This window comes from Protopterus annectens, chromosome 2.part1 (assembly GCF_019279795.1).
Source record: "Protopterus annectens isolate FY-2018-M chromosome 2.part1, PAN1.0, whole genome shotgun sequence".
Lineage (NCBI taxonomy): Eukaryota > Metazoa > Chordata > Ceratodontiformes > Protopteridae > Protopterus > Protopterus annectens.
In genome coordinates, this window is record NC_056729.1 from 731816487 (window position 1) to 731834394 (window position 17908).

The following is a 17908-nucleotide window of genomic DNA, read 5'->3' on the forward strand; positions in this document are numbered from 1 at the left end:
TTAAAATGCTCCCTGAGGGTATTTAAAGTGTCACCAAAAGAGAAATCCTCTGGAGGAGAGGCCGAAGGGATGGACTCCTCGGCATCTGAATTCTCAAAGGGAGAAAAAGCCTGAGAAAAATTCCTCTTCATCAGCAGAAATGCTGGAATAATCAGACCCTGGACAGGACAAAACCTCAGGAGAAACATCCCTACTCCTTTTAGGAGGATGAGGCTGAAAACCCCTAATAAGAGTTAACAAATCATTAGCCATTTTAACCATTTGGGATTGAGGGGAACTAGAAGGAACTGGAGCCTGCCTTTTCACAGGTTTACGAATGGAAGGTTTACCTGCAAGCCTGAAGGACTCGGGAGGCCTGGCAACTGCCAAAGGAGCAGCAGGAGTTGAAGAAAGAAGTTTGCTGTTAGAGTGCAAAACGGAGGCCTCAGACCCCGGAGTCAGCTTAGCGGTTCCGGCTCCAGCAGGAGAGGCGACCGGCAACAGGTCGGAAGACAAAATGGAGGCCGAAGGCCTAAGGGACTCGGACTCAGTCAAGGCCTGTGGTTGTACATCTGCGGACTGTAGAGACTGCAAAAGTGTCTCACTGGCTCCCGCCTGACTGATGACTAACTTAACCTCATTTGAGGACTTAGTTTCCTGAGACCTGTCGCGCTCCTTGTCCTTACACTTCTTCGGAATATCCGAAGCCTGAAGACAGGCGGACGCCATACCAACGAACTTAGGCCAAACTCCAAAATGCCTAGCCAAAATCTTAGCCCGACGACGGATAGTACGCGGATTAAAGGAGGCACAGAGATCACAATTGGGAACATCATGGTCAAGGCCTAAACAGATAATGCAATAGGAATGAAAATCTCTATGGGGAATCTACTTTCCACAGGTAAGGCAATTATTAACCTTTTTTGACATTCGTTAAGGCAAGAAAAGAGGATCACCAATGGGGTACTTAGCTTTAGTAGACTTCAACTCTTGTAGTCGGAAACCAACCAAGGTAATCTGCCGACCGGCACTCGTGCATGAAAAACTTCTGCTTCGGGCTCCGCGGCAAGGAAGACTGATGAAGTGATAGCTGCCTCCTTTTGTATTGAATGCTCTGACGTCTTTTACAACTGACAGCAGTCAATGCCATTTTTACTTACCTTTGGTATTCTGGCAGATTGAGGGCTACCAGGAGCCGGATAACCCATTAGTTAGGACTGCAACAGTGAAATACGATGAACATCTGCGAGTAACTAAATCGGTGTCAAAAGAATTTAAAGTAAAGAGGGGAAGGAGGAAGAGATGTCCCTTATCACAGAGTAAGTTTGTACATTGATAAAAGGAAAAGAGTGTCTGAGGGGAAAACAGGATGAAGACTGCCCCTACTTGAAACTTTCTGCAGATGAGTACGTGTTTCAGCATATGATTTGACAGGGTTCAAAATCATCAAGTTTTAAAGGAGTTTGATGACTCAAGAAGGCAACTGTCACAGAATTCTAAATGGAAGGAAACACTCCAGTTAAGCTTGAGCAAAGTGGAAAGAAATATGGAATAGGACCGGATCATGAGGAATGAAAAAAAACTGTATCTAATGGTTTAGAATGTTCAGATTTTTGCCTCATACTGTTAAGTATGGTCCTCATAAAATGTGTGGTTTAATGACAAATCACTGAGGACTGAAGTCTCTAAATAACGACACACATTCCAGCTTTAGACTTCATATTCTTCAGAAAATGCATGTGAATACAAAATCTGTTACTTTAACAACTTCTTAAGTTTATAAGAACAAAATTTGAAATCTGTTTTGGAGTTTGGTCCTTTGTCCTCCTTTTACTTTTTGGCTTAATCCAGAATTCTTGAGTCGAGAGGCTGAAAGGTATACATCTTGGTATAAATGTTTATGGAACATTTAATAAAACGACAGAATACTGCTAAAAGATCTGTGTGACGACTTAATGGAATCTGTCAAACTGAGTAAACTGGAAGGCCAATAAAAAGGGAGAATAATATGGTAACGATGATGGGCTATAAACGTTGCTCTTTATACTTCAGTATTTACTGGTTACAGGAAGTTCAAAATGGGAAGCTAGAAAAGTATGTAATCAATACAGGAAGAAATCAAAGACAGGAAAGAACAGGTTGAAAGGAGTTAAGCAGGGGGGTTGGAAGTTCTCCAATTTGAAGAAAACTGAATCTGTGTAAATCAACAGTTCCTAAGGAAAAACTGGAAGAGAGAATGATAATGATGACAGAAGGGCACACCAAGAAACAAGTAGCAGCAAAAAGGGAAGGAGGGCTACTCAGACGGACGCGAGAGACAAGGGGATGTAAAAGTGTGATAGGATATTCAGAAGGACTTAGGAAGAAGACGATTACGCGTGGCAGGCACAATGTACGAACAGGAGGGGGACTGCTTAGAAACATGAGTCAATGTGAAAAGATCAACAATTATGCTGAATATGGGGAAGAGTATCAGATGGGTCAAATGGGAAGGAGTAGAGCTGATAGAGCTTTGCAATATCTATAAAAAGAATAAGGGAATCAGTTAAAAATACTGGTAGGTGCAGAACAAATGTGGGTAAGCTAAAGGGAAACCCTAAGAAAAATAAGTGGAAGCTACAGCAGAAGAAAGGAGGAGCAAAAGAGTAAGAGGGGATGGAAACAAAGCTACAATGTACACAGATATCCTTAAGATACAGGACAAACGGCTGGCATGAAAATAAGATGTGAGCTAAAGGAGGACATTATCTAGGAAAAGGGAGACTAGGAAGGAAAAGGAGACTGAGAAGAAACCGTGAACACCGCTAAAGGTATGAAAAAGGCAGATGGGATACGGAATCAGCAGATGACATAGGGTGCGTTATACTTATGTATGTATGCAGCAATGTCTTTTTCATGGTTACACCTGAAAGTTTATAAAAAGGAAGGAAGGGAGGACAGTAATAAATCCTGGAAGCATAGAAAGGATAAAGCAAAAATAATTCACATGTTCCCTCAGAGTAAATGGTCACGGATGCTAACAGATGAGCTTTGGCCTGAACAAGAGACGATTTTCATGAAAAAAGTACAAACAATGTAGAGATTTTATGTAACTAGTGTAATGGAGTGAAAGGAGAACTGAACAAAAATAAAAAGGTAATGGTAATAATGTGATAAGGGTAAACAGCTGAACGCTAGAAAGGAAGAAATGAAAAAGCACAGAAGATAACAACGATTGAGGAAAGCATTCTTATGGGGATCTGGGAGGAGGAAGAAGGGAAAGTTATGCTAAAATAGAGTAAAATACCATTTTATAGATCAAGTTTGGAAGGGAAATGTAAAGCAGTGAAATTATAAGGAGTAATAAAGCAAAGAAGGTGGTGAAGCAAATGACTGCCTGTGCTGGGGAGAGGGATCAAGGAGACAGAGGAATGTGCAAAGAGGTAGGAAGATGAACTATTAAGTGTAGAAAAACAGGTCTATTTCACTTGGCAGAATTTTTAAATTGTCGAAATTCATATGGTGACGATCATATGATCTACAATTTAAAATATGAAATAATAATTGTGGAAAACAAACAGCAATGTACAGAAATCACAGTACAGTGGGAAATCAGAGAATGTGCCCTTTTTTGCCATCTCACTGTGATCTTGGAGTTGGTATATACAATTAGCAGGGGGTATGGGGAGTGCCATGGGGGCCTGAACCCATGACAAAATACTGTTTGTTTTCTGTGGTTCTTTTTCAACACTTTAAATTGTTGATCATATGGTCTCAACAATTTTAAAAGTCAAAAGTGAAATAGAATAGACCCATAGACATTCATAACAGGTACTGAAAAAAGCATGGCTAATTCCATCCTGACATGTTTCCTTGAACTTATAATAGCAGCATATGTGAAATTATACTGAAGAGTTCAATAAAATACAAGAGTTCTAAGAGATGAAGAACACACACAGTTTTAAAATCTTACCTTAACACGCAAAGTGCAGCTCCTATGTAACTTAGGTAAGGTCTTGGAGGCGTTTCTTTGTCTATTCCAAACCAACCAAACCTAGGAACATCAAGTAAGTTTTCTTTTAATTATGTAAAAATTCAGTTAGCATTCAGTAATAAACATAACTGTATCCCTTCCAAGTTATTTTGACCAATGATTGATTTTTGTAGCATTTTGTACTTGAATATATAATCCTTTGCACGTTTAGTAAATAGATGCATTTCACAAACACATTCACTTTCAAAACAGAAAAACATTATACTTTGCCAACTAGTTACTTATAACTTTTAGTTATGTACTTACCATAACTTTAGATGTTTGGGATCCATCTCGCCTACATTCTGAACTGATGGGTTCGGAGCCGATCCTCGGCTCCAACTCGGCATCCCAGGATGCACCACTACTGCTTCCCCAGATCTTGTTTGTCCGCACACATGCACACACACATAGACTGTTGGTATAACATTGCCAGGTGTTTCAAGATGAAACGGCTTAACTAAACCGTCCGGTCTCTTCTGATCTCCAAGGCAGGGGGAAGGAGGGTGGGTTATTAGAAATGTAGGTGAGATGGATCCCAAACATCTAAAGTTATGGTAAGTACATAACTAAAAGATGTTATGTGATCCTATCTCGCCTACATTCTGAACTGATGGGACAGCGTCCCTAGCACCCGATTCCTGGGTGGCTCACTGGAAAACACTCCTGAGAACTGTGGAACCGAAGGAAGCTCGCCCCCGAGATGCCACGTCCAATTTGTAATGAGAAATGAAGGTGTGAGGAGAAGACCAGGTAGCCGCAGCACAAATGTCACTAATGGCAAGCTTGGAATGAAAGGCTGTCGAAGTAGCCATAGCCCTTGTAGAATGAGCTTTCACAGTGGTTGTAAGCTCTTTATTAGAAAGAAAGTAAGTATGACTGATCCAGTCTCTGATCCACTTGGCAATAGTGACCTTCGTGACGGCTTTGCCCAATTTATTGTCCGAAAAGGACACAAACAACTGATCTGTTTTCCGTGTTTGGTGCGTCCTATCTAAATAGAAACGCAACTGCCTGTGAACATCCAATGAGTGGAAGATGTATTCCGCTCTGTCTGAGTAGTTTGGGAAGAAAACTGGAAGTTCCAATGACTGTTGAAGACAAAAACTAGAACAAACTTTGGGAACAAAGGATGGATTAGGCCTGAAGGATACTCTATCCTTGTGAAAAACCAGGTACGGTGGTTTGACACATAGGGCTTGAAGTTCCGAAACTCTTCTGGCTGATGTAATTGCCACAAAAAAGCAGTCTTCCAAGAAAGAAATTTCAAGTCACAAGTTGCTGCGGTTCGAAGGGGGAAGAGGTCAAAGCACCTAATATGAAATTAAGATCCCACGGTGGAGCGGGATGAGAAATCGGAGGTCGTAGCAGCCCAGCACCTTTCATGAAGGCTTTACACAACTTATTGCTCATCAAAGGTGGGTCTATACTTTCATGAAAATTAGAAATAGCTGCCAATTGAACCTTGATGGTAGAGACCGAAGAACCTTGATTGAATAAAGAAGCTAAAATCTTCAAAACTTCTGACACCGGGGCAGTAATGGGATCTAATCCCCGGAGTTGGGCCCAAATAGCGAATCTCTTCCATTTGCTGTTATACATTTTTTTAGTCGAAGTCTTGTGGGCCGAGGACAAGATATGTATGACTTCCGAATCCAAAACATGGTTCCTGACTATGGTCGGAAGTGGAGGAGCCAAGCTGTTAACCTCAACGAGTGAAGGGACTGATGAAGCTGTCCCGACTGGTGGTCAAGAGGTCTGGAATCTGGTCCAGGAACCATGGACCGTCCAGTGCATATTTCCGAAGAAAGGGCAGCCAGACTTGACGAGGCCAGTATGGGGCAACTAAAATCATCTTGCTCTACAAGAGAATCGCCTTCTGGATCACCCTGCGAAGAAGGGGAACCGGTGGAAAGGCGTACAGTAGGCCGGTGGGCCAAGCTTGGACTAGGGCATCCTTGGGAAATTCCCCCGGAACTGGGGTGAGAGAGAAGAACTGTTGACATTTCGTGTTGAGAGGAGTTGCAAAGAGGTCGTAACAAGGATCTCCCCATCTTCTGAAAATCTGAGTTGCCACTCTGTCGTTCAGAGACCACTCGTGTGGGGAGAGAATAGTTCTGCTCAGTCTGTCGGCTATCACATTGGATCTCCCCGGAATGTGTGTTGCTACCAAGAAACGGTTGGATGCAATCACCCAATCTCATACTTTCATGGCCTCTCTGCAAAGGGGGTAGGACCTGGTCCCTCCCTGCTTGTTCAGGTAGCAGACTACTGACATGTTGTCGGACTGAATGGCAATCATGCCTGGGGGAGGTAACTGTGTAGTGCTTGTAGTGATAGAAGCACCGCCCTCATTTCCAGTATGTTGATATGGAGGGAACTCTCGTCGGAGTGCCACTTGCCTTGGACTGACCTGCCCAGGTAATGTCCCCCCCACCCCGTCTGGGAGGCATCCGTAGTCAAAGTGGCCACTGGAGGTGGGGGAACGAAGGGTCACCCCTGATCCAGGTTGGAGGAAAGAAGCCACCAACGGAGGTCCTGTTTGCACGTCTCCGTGATCAGAATGAGGTGACTGAGAGGGAGATCCTGATAAGACCACTGGACTGACAGGAGCCACTGGAGAATCCTCATATGCAATCTTGCTAAGGGAACTAGGAGAACGGTAGCCGACATGGAACCCAACAGTTGTAGGACCATCCTGGCTGGGGCTCGGCGTTTGAGGAGCAATGCTCAGACTTGAAACTGTAATATTTCTATCCTCTCTGAAGGAAGATAGACCCGCATTTGCTTTGAGTCTATCTCTACTCCGATAAACCATATGCGCTGAGATGGCAGCAACACAGACTTTTCCCAATTGAAGGTGATTCCTAGGGAGTTGCCTAGAGATATAGTGGCTGCTAGGTTTTGTAAGAGTAGATGCCTGGAAGTGGCAGTTAGGAGCCAGTCGTCTAGGTATGGAAACACCTGGAATCCTAGACTTCTCAGGTGAGCAGTCACCACCGCCAAACATTTGGTGAACACCCTGGGGGGCTGTGGTGAGACCAAAGGGCAGTGCATGGAACTGGAAATGACCGTCTCCCAGGCTGAAGCGCAAGTGTCTCCTGGACGCCTGATCTATCAAGATATGATAATAGGCATCCTTGAGATCTATGGAGCACATCCAAACACCTTCCTCCAGCAGCGGGAGAATGGATTGTAAGGTGACCATCCGGAACTTGGACTTCTTGACAGAACGGTTGAGTTTGCTGAGATCCAAGATGGGCCTCATGTCCCCGGTCTTTTCTGGCACCAAAAAGAATCTTGAGTAAGTCCCTAATCCAGTCTGGTCTTTGGGGACCGGTTGGATGACTCCTTTTTGAAGCAGCTTTGAAATTTCGATGGCTGCGAGATCCCGTTGACTGGGTGGTGGGTCCGGGATTTTTCGGGATGGTGGGGGGGCTGAGAAAAAGGGATGTTGTAACCTCCGGCAATGATCCGGAGCACCCATCGGTCCTGAGTGATATTCACCCAGGCCTTTAGGTGCCTCGAAAAACAACCCCTGACAGGCTCCGGAGCGGCGCAGTCGGGCAATCCTTCAGGGATGCTGGAAGGTTGAGGAGCCACGAAAGGACTCGTGGTCTCCAGTGTTGCGGGGGCCTCTGCCGCCTCTGGGACGGCGTCTTCCTGAAAAATTTCCCCCTCCTCTGCCTCTAGAAGGGGGATCATCCTGCTGTGAGGGGTAAGTCTTCTGAGATTTGCGGAACCACATTTTCCCCCCTCTTCTAGCCTTGGGATAAGGCCGGGAGTGGAAAACCGTGCCCCTACGGCAGTCAAAGTCTTACCCTCTTGTTCACAGCGGGTCAAGGTGTCCTTTACCTTGGGCCCAAACAAAGAGGACCCATCAAAGGGAGCGTCGGCAAAGGAAGACTTGAAGGCCTCCGCAAAATGACACAGGCAGAGCCAGGCTTGTCTCCGTGAGAGCAACACCTGTACCCGCAGCTCTACTCGCCCTTCGGCATATGAAATGAGCCTCATGGACGAGTTCGATATTGATGATAGAGTAGCCAACTGAGAGCTAACCGTCTGGGCCAACTGCTCAGGTAGGTTACCAAAGAGGGTATCTGAAAGTTCCTTGACCAGATCCCTCTGAAGTCTGGTGAAGTGCGTCAGGTAATTCAGAGACCTTAAAGTAAAGGCTGCTGAAGTAAGGGTGCGCTTCCCGTACCGATCCATACTCCTGAACTCTCTATTAGGAGGATGGACGGACGTCGAAGCCTCTGCCACATCTTGCTGGGTAGCAGATGCCACCACCAGGGCATCTACAGCCACACCTTTAGATAAGAAGTCCTTTTCAGGGGGGGCTGACAGAAATTTATTCGGGCGAGCTGGCACCGATTCCACAGAATCCGGGTGCTCCCGCGCCCTTCGAGAGATCAAATCCAGGAGCTCATCGAAGGGTGGAGACACCCAGGAGGTGGAAGGCTGAGCCCCAAAGGCCTTGAGGAATACCGACTCCTCAGCGGAAGGGGGTTTGGACTGCCAGTCGCCTCATTGCTTGAGGATTTCCAAGATGTCCACAAAGGCGACATCATCCGAGGATGACTTGGGGGACCCCTCCGCATCATCGAGGTCGGTGTCTGAGGTGAGAGACTCGTCAGGCGAGTCAAGGTGCTTCCTCTTGCACTGTCTCTTCCTGGGAGTTTCCTCCGAAGAAGCCTCGGAAGGACCCCCAGGAAGGGAGGAATCCCCAATGGGGGTGACCTCAGGCCCCAGGGCTCTGCTGTCTTGAGACAGGGGGACAACAAAGGAACTAGTCTCTGTGCCAAGGGAAGGTGCCGGAGAGATGGTGGATGTAGCCAAGGAAGATTTGGCCAAAGCACTCCTCATGGCCCTGAAGGCCGGACCCCCCCCCCCCGAGTCCTGGGAAGGTCCGACCCCCGAGGCCACAACAGTAGACGGCCCTCCCGCAGCCGATGCACCGAGAGGGAGGCTCAGAACCGAAAGCATCGGACCCGAAGCGTCACCCCCGGGGCCGACCGAGGAGGTCCGTGTACCGAACTCCGACCCGAAGGTCGGGGTAGGAGTAAGGGTCGGAGCCGACCCGAGAACCTCCACTGGCTCCACCAGCACCGACTCCAATGGTGCCGAGGCTGTTGGAGGAGGGACCAATACAACAGGGTGGTCAATCGGCTCCGGAGCCGACTGGGCTAGAGCCGAGACTAACTTTTGGAAAACTGGAGACTGGAACAGCCTTTGAAGCACCCTGTCTATATCCGAATCAGACATCCTCGAAGACCGAGAAGAGACCGATCGGGCCCGAGTTGACTTCTCCGTCGGTTCCGAATAGTCTCAAGTAATATCGGCGCCGAGGGAGATTCCACCAGTACAGCAATTTCCCTCGGAGCCGACGAGGACTTCGGCGCCGAGGTAGAAGAGTCTGAGCGAGCGACCTTTCTCGGCTCCGAAACCAATGGAGCCGGAGAAGGTGAACCGCCTCTCGATGCTCGAGCGCACGGCTCCAAAGACAGAGGAGTCGAGGCTGGAGGCATCGAGGCAGACCGTTCCGACCTCGGCTCCGAAGTCCGTGGAGCCGATGGAGAAGCCTGCCTTGATTTCTTTGCTGTCGGCTCCGACGGACTGGTCGGAGCCGAAGACTTCTTCTTCCTGGAAGGAGAGGGGGAAGAAGATAGAGCCTCCTCAAAAGAAGGGGTGATAAGCCCCTTCAATATCAATTTGTTTTTCCTCTCTTGGAGGACACGAGAAGAAAAAGCGTGGCATACACTGCACGACTCTTGAAGGTGCTTAGGGCCTAAGCAATAAACACATAGACAGTGATCATCCGTGATTGACATCTTGTACCCACACTTGGTAAATTTTTTAAAACCCGAAGGCCTATGTTCCTTCGACATCACCACAAATACACACACCAAAATCAGAGTAAAACTAACCACACAGAGATGCCAAATCCCTCTAATTTAAACAGGATAGGCCAGTAAATCACACAGGCGAAAACTGTAACACAGCTCTGGCAGAGCGCGAGGGCAAGGCCCCTCTAACTAAAAACGGGACCTTGACGTTTAGTAGGAACAAATATCACACAACAATTTTTTAGTAACAAAAAAGGCTGTAAAATGGCCTGAAATAGAGTGCAAGGAAATCCCTACTGATTTAAGCGGGAACCTAACGCTAACAATAAATCCACACAAACTCCAAATTCACACAAACTACTCAAAAAGCGTTTAGTAGCTGTTAAAACAGCTTTTGGTCGAAAAATTAGAAAAATTCTGACAGGAAATTAGTCAGTAAAGAGTACTTAGCCCAGCCAAGTCGAGACCACGTCTATTGCTGTCAAGCGGCAAATGAGATCTGGGGAAGCAGTAGTGGTGCATCCTGGGATGTAGAATAGCTCAGCCAATTAGAGACTTCGCTCTATAGTATAGCGTGCCGAGTCGGAGCCGAGGATCGGCTCCGAACCCATCAGTTCAGAATGTAGGCGAGATAGGATCACATAACATCTGTTGTTTCTCAACATTTAACACTATGTTAAATGCCAATAACTTTCAATGTCTTAACATGCAATCAGCATAACTATACAGTTATTAAAAGGAAAACCATAAAGTGCGGAACTGAACTTATAATTAACATAACCATTTTATATCTGTTTTTGTACTTCAATTTATTATGGTATTGTTTTCTCTGAAGTTTTCTTATGCTTGCTTTTCTACAGCTGAATCTCGTCCCTCCATGTTATTGCAAGCTGTTCTTTTTACAAACCTGGGAATGCAATATTTTATATGTTTAAAAAAAGTGACTCACAAAGGAAAATATGGGTAAAGACTACTTTCTAGTTTAGTATTGAGTACAACAAGGAAAACAGGACATAAATAGCGGAATAATCATTCAATTTCTGTTCCAATACCCGCTCAACTCAGCTCAGGAGCAGGGCTCCTACCCTGGCTCTCTGCAGGTGCAAGGCACTGAAATAAAAGGAAACCAGGGCACCCAGCAAAACCCAACTGAAAACCTACACAGACAGAGGGAGTTTGCACATACTCTGCAAAGAACTCACTCAGTAAAAGAAACTAGAAAACAAAGCACTGTACAACAATGCTGACTGCTTTATCACATACACACACACATACACACACACATACACACACACACACACACACACACACACACACACACACACACACACACACACACACACACACACACACACACACACACAGTAAAGGCATATACAGCATGCATTATTGTTTAAAATTATATTCTGATGGCCCTTTCCGCCGGCAGCATTTATCTTCCAAGGAAGAAAAACTGGGAAGGTTCTCTTAACATTTCAAATCTGATACAAGTGGCAGCATATGTGATTCCGTCATTACAACTGGGATTATCAAAAACACCTCACTGTCATTAGCTTTTGTCACCATAACTTCGCCAGATTCAGTCAGTTTTGGAAATACAAAAGGTTTAGGCCAGTTATGCTGCTTTAATTCATTTCTTTTTTTTAAATAAACAGAGTTTTTGTTAGTGGCAGAGGTGTGCCCTCTGGGGGGACATCAGATACTTCCTTCATGACTTCTTCTACTTCAGGCTCTCTGTTAATTTTTCTTTAAACACAAAATGACTCTAATGCATTTCATATTCTCTTACTGGAAACTGCTTTAAAATTTTCACATAATTCACACTATTTGAAAGTGCAAACTACACTAACAGTGATCTCACAGTTAGTGTGGAAATCTTTTGTAGTCAAATGTCTTTAGCAGAGTATTTATTCTGAGATTTTGTTGGGAATACTAAGGCCTTTAGCAGCTAACCATCATATCTGTAAAACAAAACTTGCAAACATATATAAACAAAAGTTCAGTAAACAAACCAATACCACTACTGGCATAAAGAAAAATGAAGTGATGATAACCAGACGTTGAAAAGTCCATTCCTTCCCTTTGTTCACCAAAATTATTTGACTGGGCAGAACCTATTATCAGTGGAGTCCTGGGGGGAAATCCACACATACATTTGCAAAATAGTTTCACACAAATACAGAGTCAGCAAACAGTAATGAATATGTTGACAAACTGAGAGGACATAAATGATCTACATGTTAGATATGGAACAATTTAGATAAAATCATTTTCGCATGTAAACTACTGATGAAATGATGGTGCATAACAGCAGCATAACACTGTACATATTCCTGGTTGCAGAAACCCTATTTTCCATATCACAAAAGCAGGTTGATCAGTCGAGGAAAAACACTGCTGTAGGTGACATGAGATCTACGGTGGTATAGATAAAGCAGGCACAATTATGACTTTACATGACAGAGGAAGCTGCTGATTAATTCAATAAGTATTACCGATGAAAAAACACTATTTGCATACAAGTCAAATCAGGTTTAGTTTTAGGAGTAATTACATTTCTTGTGTTAAAGAGATGTTGCCTGACTTGTAAACTAGAGTTATGAGAGCCGGTGATGCTCCTAATGGGGAGTAGGAATTTGTTGTAGGTTTTGATACTGTAGTGAAGAAGTACAAATCACCTTGGCTGTTACTGGAATGCAGAATTACTGTAAGGATTGTGCCAGGAGACATAAAAGATCTGGTAAAGGTGTACCAATTTTTGACTGGATGATAATTGTTGGACTATACTGAGTGGGTAATCTTTGTGATAGCAAATTAAAGATTGAATTCTAACCAGTTGGTGGATATTAAATACAGGCATTAGTGGAATCTCAGTGTGTGTTCAGAAGAGAAGCAAAAGATAAAGAGATACTTTTGTTCATGATGCATAAAACCTAACAGTAAAGGTTAGCAAAAAGGCTGGAACAGTAGAATATGGCTGCTATAATGAAAGAGCTGGTTGTTGGTTATCTGGCATGTAGTGATGGGGTGTACTCTGGACTACTTCATTAATGGTCGAACTTCTGCTAGACATCTAGTCTAGTTCCCAATAATTAAAAATTAAAGCTCAGTTCCAAAGAGAATCTCGTCAATGCCTGCTACAGTAATAGAAGTGGTGTAAGGGAAAGTACTTAGATCCAGTTCGAACATCATCTTCTGCGCTTAGTTTAAGCATAGATTTCTTTAGTGAAAAGTGAATATTAATAAACACTGCTTGAAATGATTTCTGAATAACAGAGATGGAGTGGGAAAAAAACTATATGGCTGCATCATATGCATACTGAATAATTTCTGACGGCTGGAAAATGAAAGGCATGGAGTTGACAGACACTGTGAATAATGTGAATAATATGAATATGTGACTATATGACTAGCATGTGAATAGGTTCCAAGAAAATCCCTTGGGTGACAACAACCAAGACTATGAAGATGCAGACACCAAGTGGACCCCCCCCCCCCCCAGTAAGGTAATATGATAATTTTCTTTAAAAGTATGGAGGGAATCTTTTTGGTGGTACTCATATAGTGCTAACTGCTTTCCCTGAGTGTAAACATTATGTTTTGCTCTGACTGAGAGAAATGTATATGAGAGAAAAAATATATATAAAAAAAATTAAAGAAAAAATATTCAAGTGATCAGAAAAAATATTCCGTTGATATTACATATGTAAAGTAAGCTAAATTAAGGCTAGATTAAATGTACGAAACACATAGCTACCAGGTTTTAACTAGCAGGTTCAGTCAGACAGTGTTCAAATAAATGTGTAAATATATGTATGTATGCATACATTCTGTTATACAGCAAGTAGTAATGTACATGTCCTAACTGTATTGAGGTCAGGTATAAATGAAGTGTGATTTATGAAGTATGTACGTCAGAATCTCTCAAGTTTAAATGGCATCAGGCTAAAACATTACGGTTACAAGCTTAAAGAATGAATCTACAGTGTTAATGCTTCTGCATCTATCAGTGCAACTCTGCTGTTATTTAAAATTTATACCTTTTACCCTAAATAATGCTGATAAACATATGCATATTTCATTGTGTCTTCATAGGTTTACAGGTTCATACATGTTTACTAGGTTAGCAAAGTTGGACACTGCTGACAGCTTAAAAAATCTTCTTTATTCTTAAAATCACAAGATAAGCGCTTTCGGGATGACCTTTCTTCAGATAAATAAAATGAATGAGATGGTTCACTTATATACATATAAAAGCCAATCACATTCAGAAATAGCAAGCACATTCAGTGAAAGACACGCCTATTTTCAAAATAGGCTTAATTGGTATGTACTCATTTAAACCTGGCTTCCTGTTTGCCATTAAGCTAGCAATCCATTTTGTTTCTACAGTTTCTGTTTGAAGCACAATATCACCCCCCCTAGTGCTGGGTTTAACATTTACAATAACCCTAAATTTAAATGTATGTGTAGGATACAAAATCACATGTCTACATAACGCATTTCTTTCATCTTTATTCCTAATACTGGAAAGATGCTGAAGAATCCTTACTTTAAACATGCTATTCGTCTTACCCACATAAAAACCTTGGCATTGACAGCATTCTGCTAAATATACTATGTTGGTTGTGCGGCAGGTTGCTCTTCCTTTAAAGTGAAACACTTTTTGGGTAGTGGGATGTATAAAAACAGTATCTTTATTTATGTAGGGACAAGCTTTACATAATCCACAATTGCTCGTTCCTATTGAGTATGGTAAAGCATAGGACACATTTGGCATGGAAGGTTCCTTGCATAGTAGATCCTTTAAGTTTTTGTTCCTTCTATACCTAAAAGTGGGCTGAGGTCCCACTATGCCCCCCAGTGTACTATCACTGGTCAAGATGTTCCAGTTCTTCCTCACTATATTGCAGATATCACTAGTATTACTGCTATAATTTAACATGACCTGCGGGTTTTTGCATAAAGCTTCATTACTCTTTTTGACCTCATCCCTTTCAAAAGCTCTTAGAATCCAGGGCTTATAATCCGTGAATCGCTTGGATCTACCTCTTTCCACAGTTTCATTTACCAAATTCTGCTTATAGCCCCTGTCATTAAAGTTTTCCTTAAGTCTAGTAGTCTCCTCTTCAAAATCTGATTCTAGAAGACATAACCTAGAGACCCTGCTCACCTGCCCCTGTACTATGTTACGATATGTATATCTAGGGTGCATGCTGTCAAATGCCAAGAGTGAATTCTTCCAGCAATCTTTCTTATGTAGCTTGGATCTAAAGCCTTTTGTATCCTGTTGTATACATACATCTAAGAAATCTATGGAACTGCGTGACATGTTGATAGAAAACCTAAAAAACTTCGTAGTGGAGTGTAAGTGGTTAATAAACTCATCTAGTTTTTCCTCTGTCCCATCCCACAAAAGAAAAATGTCATCTACAAAACGTAGATATAACTGTAGTTGACGTCTCCATTCCTCATTGTTGATGACATGTGTTCTTTCCCATTGAGAGAGAACCAAATTGGCATATGTATTTGCGCAGGGGGTCCCCATGGCAACCCCCTGCGCTTGTCTATATATGCCATTACCTCCCAGAAAAACATTATTCTCCAAAACAATGCTTAATAGTGATGTAATGAGTGATAACTTATCATCACTAACTCCTAGATCACCCAGGAGCAATTGTACACTATCAATACCAAACTTGTTGTCAATCACAGTGAATAGACTTTGAATATCCATAGTGACCATCAGTAAATTCTTACTATAGGATTTATTCAATTGACCTAGTAGCCTTAAAAAATGTGCTGTGTCTTTCAACACATTATCCATTTGATCTAGATAGGGTTTTAAGGTATGTTCCAACCATATCGACACATTCTCCGTAACCCATCCCCTCCCAGATACTATCGGTCTAAGGGGTGGGTTTTGGATAGATTTATGTATCTTCGGTAGTGCTTTAAAGATCGGAATAACTGGTTTCTCTATTTTGAGAAACTGATAAGTTTCCTCAGATATTTTCATTTCAAACAATAGAGCATTTAATTGAATATTCACCCTGTCTACAATACTTTTTACAGTTAGGGGATTTATGAGTAGATATGTGTTGCTATCTTGTAACAGCTCATTCAATTTGTTGTTATACCATGTCGTGTCCATAAGGACAATGGCACCCCCCTTATCCGCATTTTTTATCACAATGTCCTTATTGGCAATGAGACTATTCAGTGCTATCCTTTGTTCAGCAGATAAGTTGTGATATTTCTTAAAATCTGCTTCCTTATAGTAATCTATCATATCTTTCTCACATGCACTAACGAACAAATTCAAACTTGATGTTAATTGCGGAACAAAACGACTTGGTTTTCTAAGGGAATAATCCTTCTCATTACTGTTGCCATACATTAACTTCAGTGATACATTCCTGCAGTATAACATAATATCTATCAACATTTCATCATAGCAACCATTTTTGCTTGGAATAAAGGTTAATCCCTTATTCAACACCTCTAATTCTCTAGAGTTTAAAACAGTTTAAAACAAGAGTTTGAAATGAAAATATCTGAGGAAACTTATCAGTTTCTCAAAATAGAGAAACCAGTTATTCCGATCTTTAAAGCACTACCGAAGATACATAAATCTATCCAAAACCCACCCCTTAGACCGATAGTATCTGGGAGGGGATGGGTTACGGAGAATGTGTCGATATGGTTGGAACATACCTTAAAACCCTATCTAGATCAAATGGATAATGTGTTGAAAGACACAGCACATTTTTTAAGGCTACTAGGTCAATTGAATAAATCCTATAGTAAGAATTTACTGATGGTCACTATGGATATTCAAAGTCTATTCACTGTGATTGACAACAAGTTTGGTATTGATAGTGTACAATTGCTCCTGGGTGACCTAGGAGTTAGTGATGATAAGTTATCACTCATTACATCACTATTAAGCATTGTTTTGGAGAATAATGTTTTTCTGGGAGGTAATGGCATATATAGACAAGGGGTCGCCATGGGGACCCCTGCAAATACATATGCCAATTTGGTTCTCTCTCAATGGGAAAGAACACATGTCATCAACAATGAGGAATGGAGACGTCAACTACAGTTATATCTACGTTTTGTAGATGACATTTTTCTTTTGTGGGATGGGACAGAGGAAAAACTAGATGAGTTTATTAACCACTTACACTCCACTACGAAGTTTTTTAGGTTTTCTATCAACATGTCACGCAGTTCCATAGATTTCTTAGATGTATGTATACAACAGGATACAAAAGGCTTTAGATCCAAGCTACATAAGAAAGATTGCTGGAAGAATTCACTCTTGGCATTTGACAGCATGCACCCTAGATATACATATCGTAACATAGTACAGGGGCAGGTGAGCAGGGTCTCTAGGTTATGTCTTCTAGAATCAGATTTTGAAGAGGAGACTACTAGACTTAAGGAAAACTTTAATGACAGGGGCTATAAGCAGAATTTGGTAAATGAAACTGTGGAAAGAGGTAGATCCAAGCGATTCACGGATTATAAGCCCTGGATTCTAAGAGCTTTTGAAAGGGATGAGGTCAAAAAGAGTAATGAAGCTTTATGCAAAAACCCGCAGGTCATGTTAAATTATAGCAGTAATACTAGTGATATCTGCAATATAGTGAGGAAGAACTGGAACATCTTGACCAGTGATAGTACACTGGGGGGCATAGTGGGACCTCAGCCCACTTTTAGGTATAGAAGGAACAAAAACTTAAAGGATCTACTATGCAAGGAACCTTCCGTGCCAAATGTGTCCTATGCTTTACCATACTCAATAGGAACGAGCAATTGTGGATTATGTAAAGCTTGTCCCTACATAAGTAAAGATACTGTTTTTATACATCCCACTACCCAAAAAGTGTTTCACTTTAAAGGAAGAGCAACCTGCCGCACAACCAACATAGTATATTTAGCAGAATGCTGTCAATGCCAAGGTTTTTATGTGGGTAAGACGAATAGCATGTTTAAAGTAAGGATTCTTCAGCATCTTTCCAGTATTAGGAATAAAGATGAAAGAAATGCGTTATGTAGACAT

General features: G+C 42.4%; 1 protein-coding gene across 1 annotated transcript in view; it reads right to left on the reverse strand.

Annotated features, from left to right (window-relative positions):
* The window catches only part of TMEM144 (transmembrane protein 144), an 817557-nt gene that overhangs the window by 475129 nt on the left and 324520 nt on the right, over positions 1 to 17908 (reverse strand). Inside the window, exon 5 of the mRNA XM_044062452.1 lies at positions 3932 to 4012. Coding sequence (XP_043918387.1) covers positions 3932 to 4012 — 81 coding nt within the window. The remainder of the gene's footprint in view (positions 1 to 3931; positions 4013 to 17908) is intronic.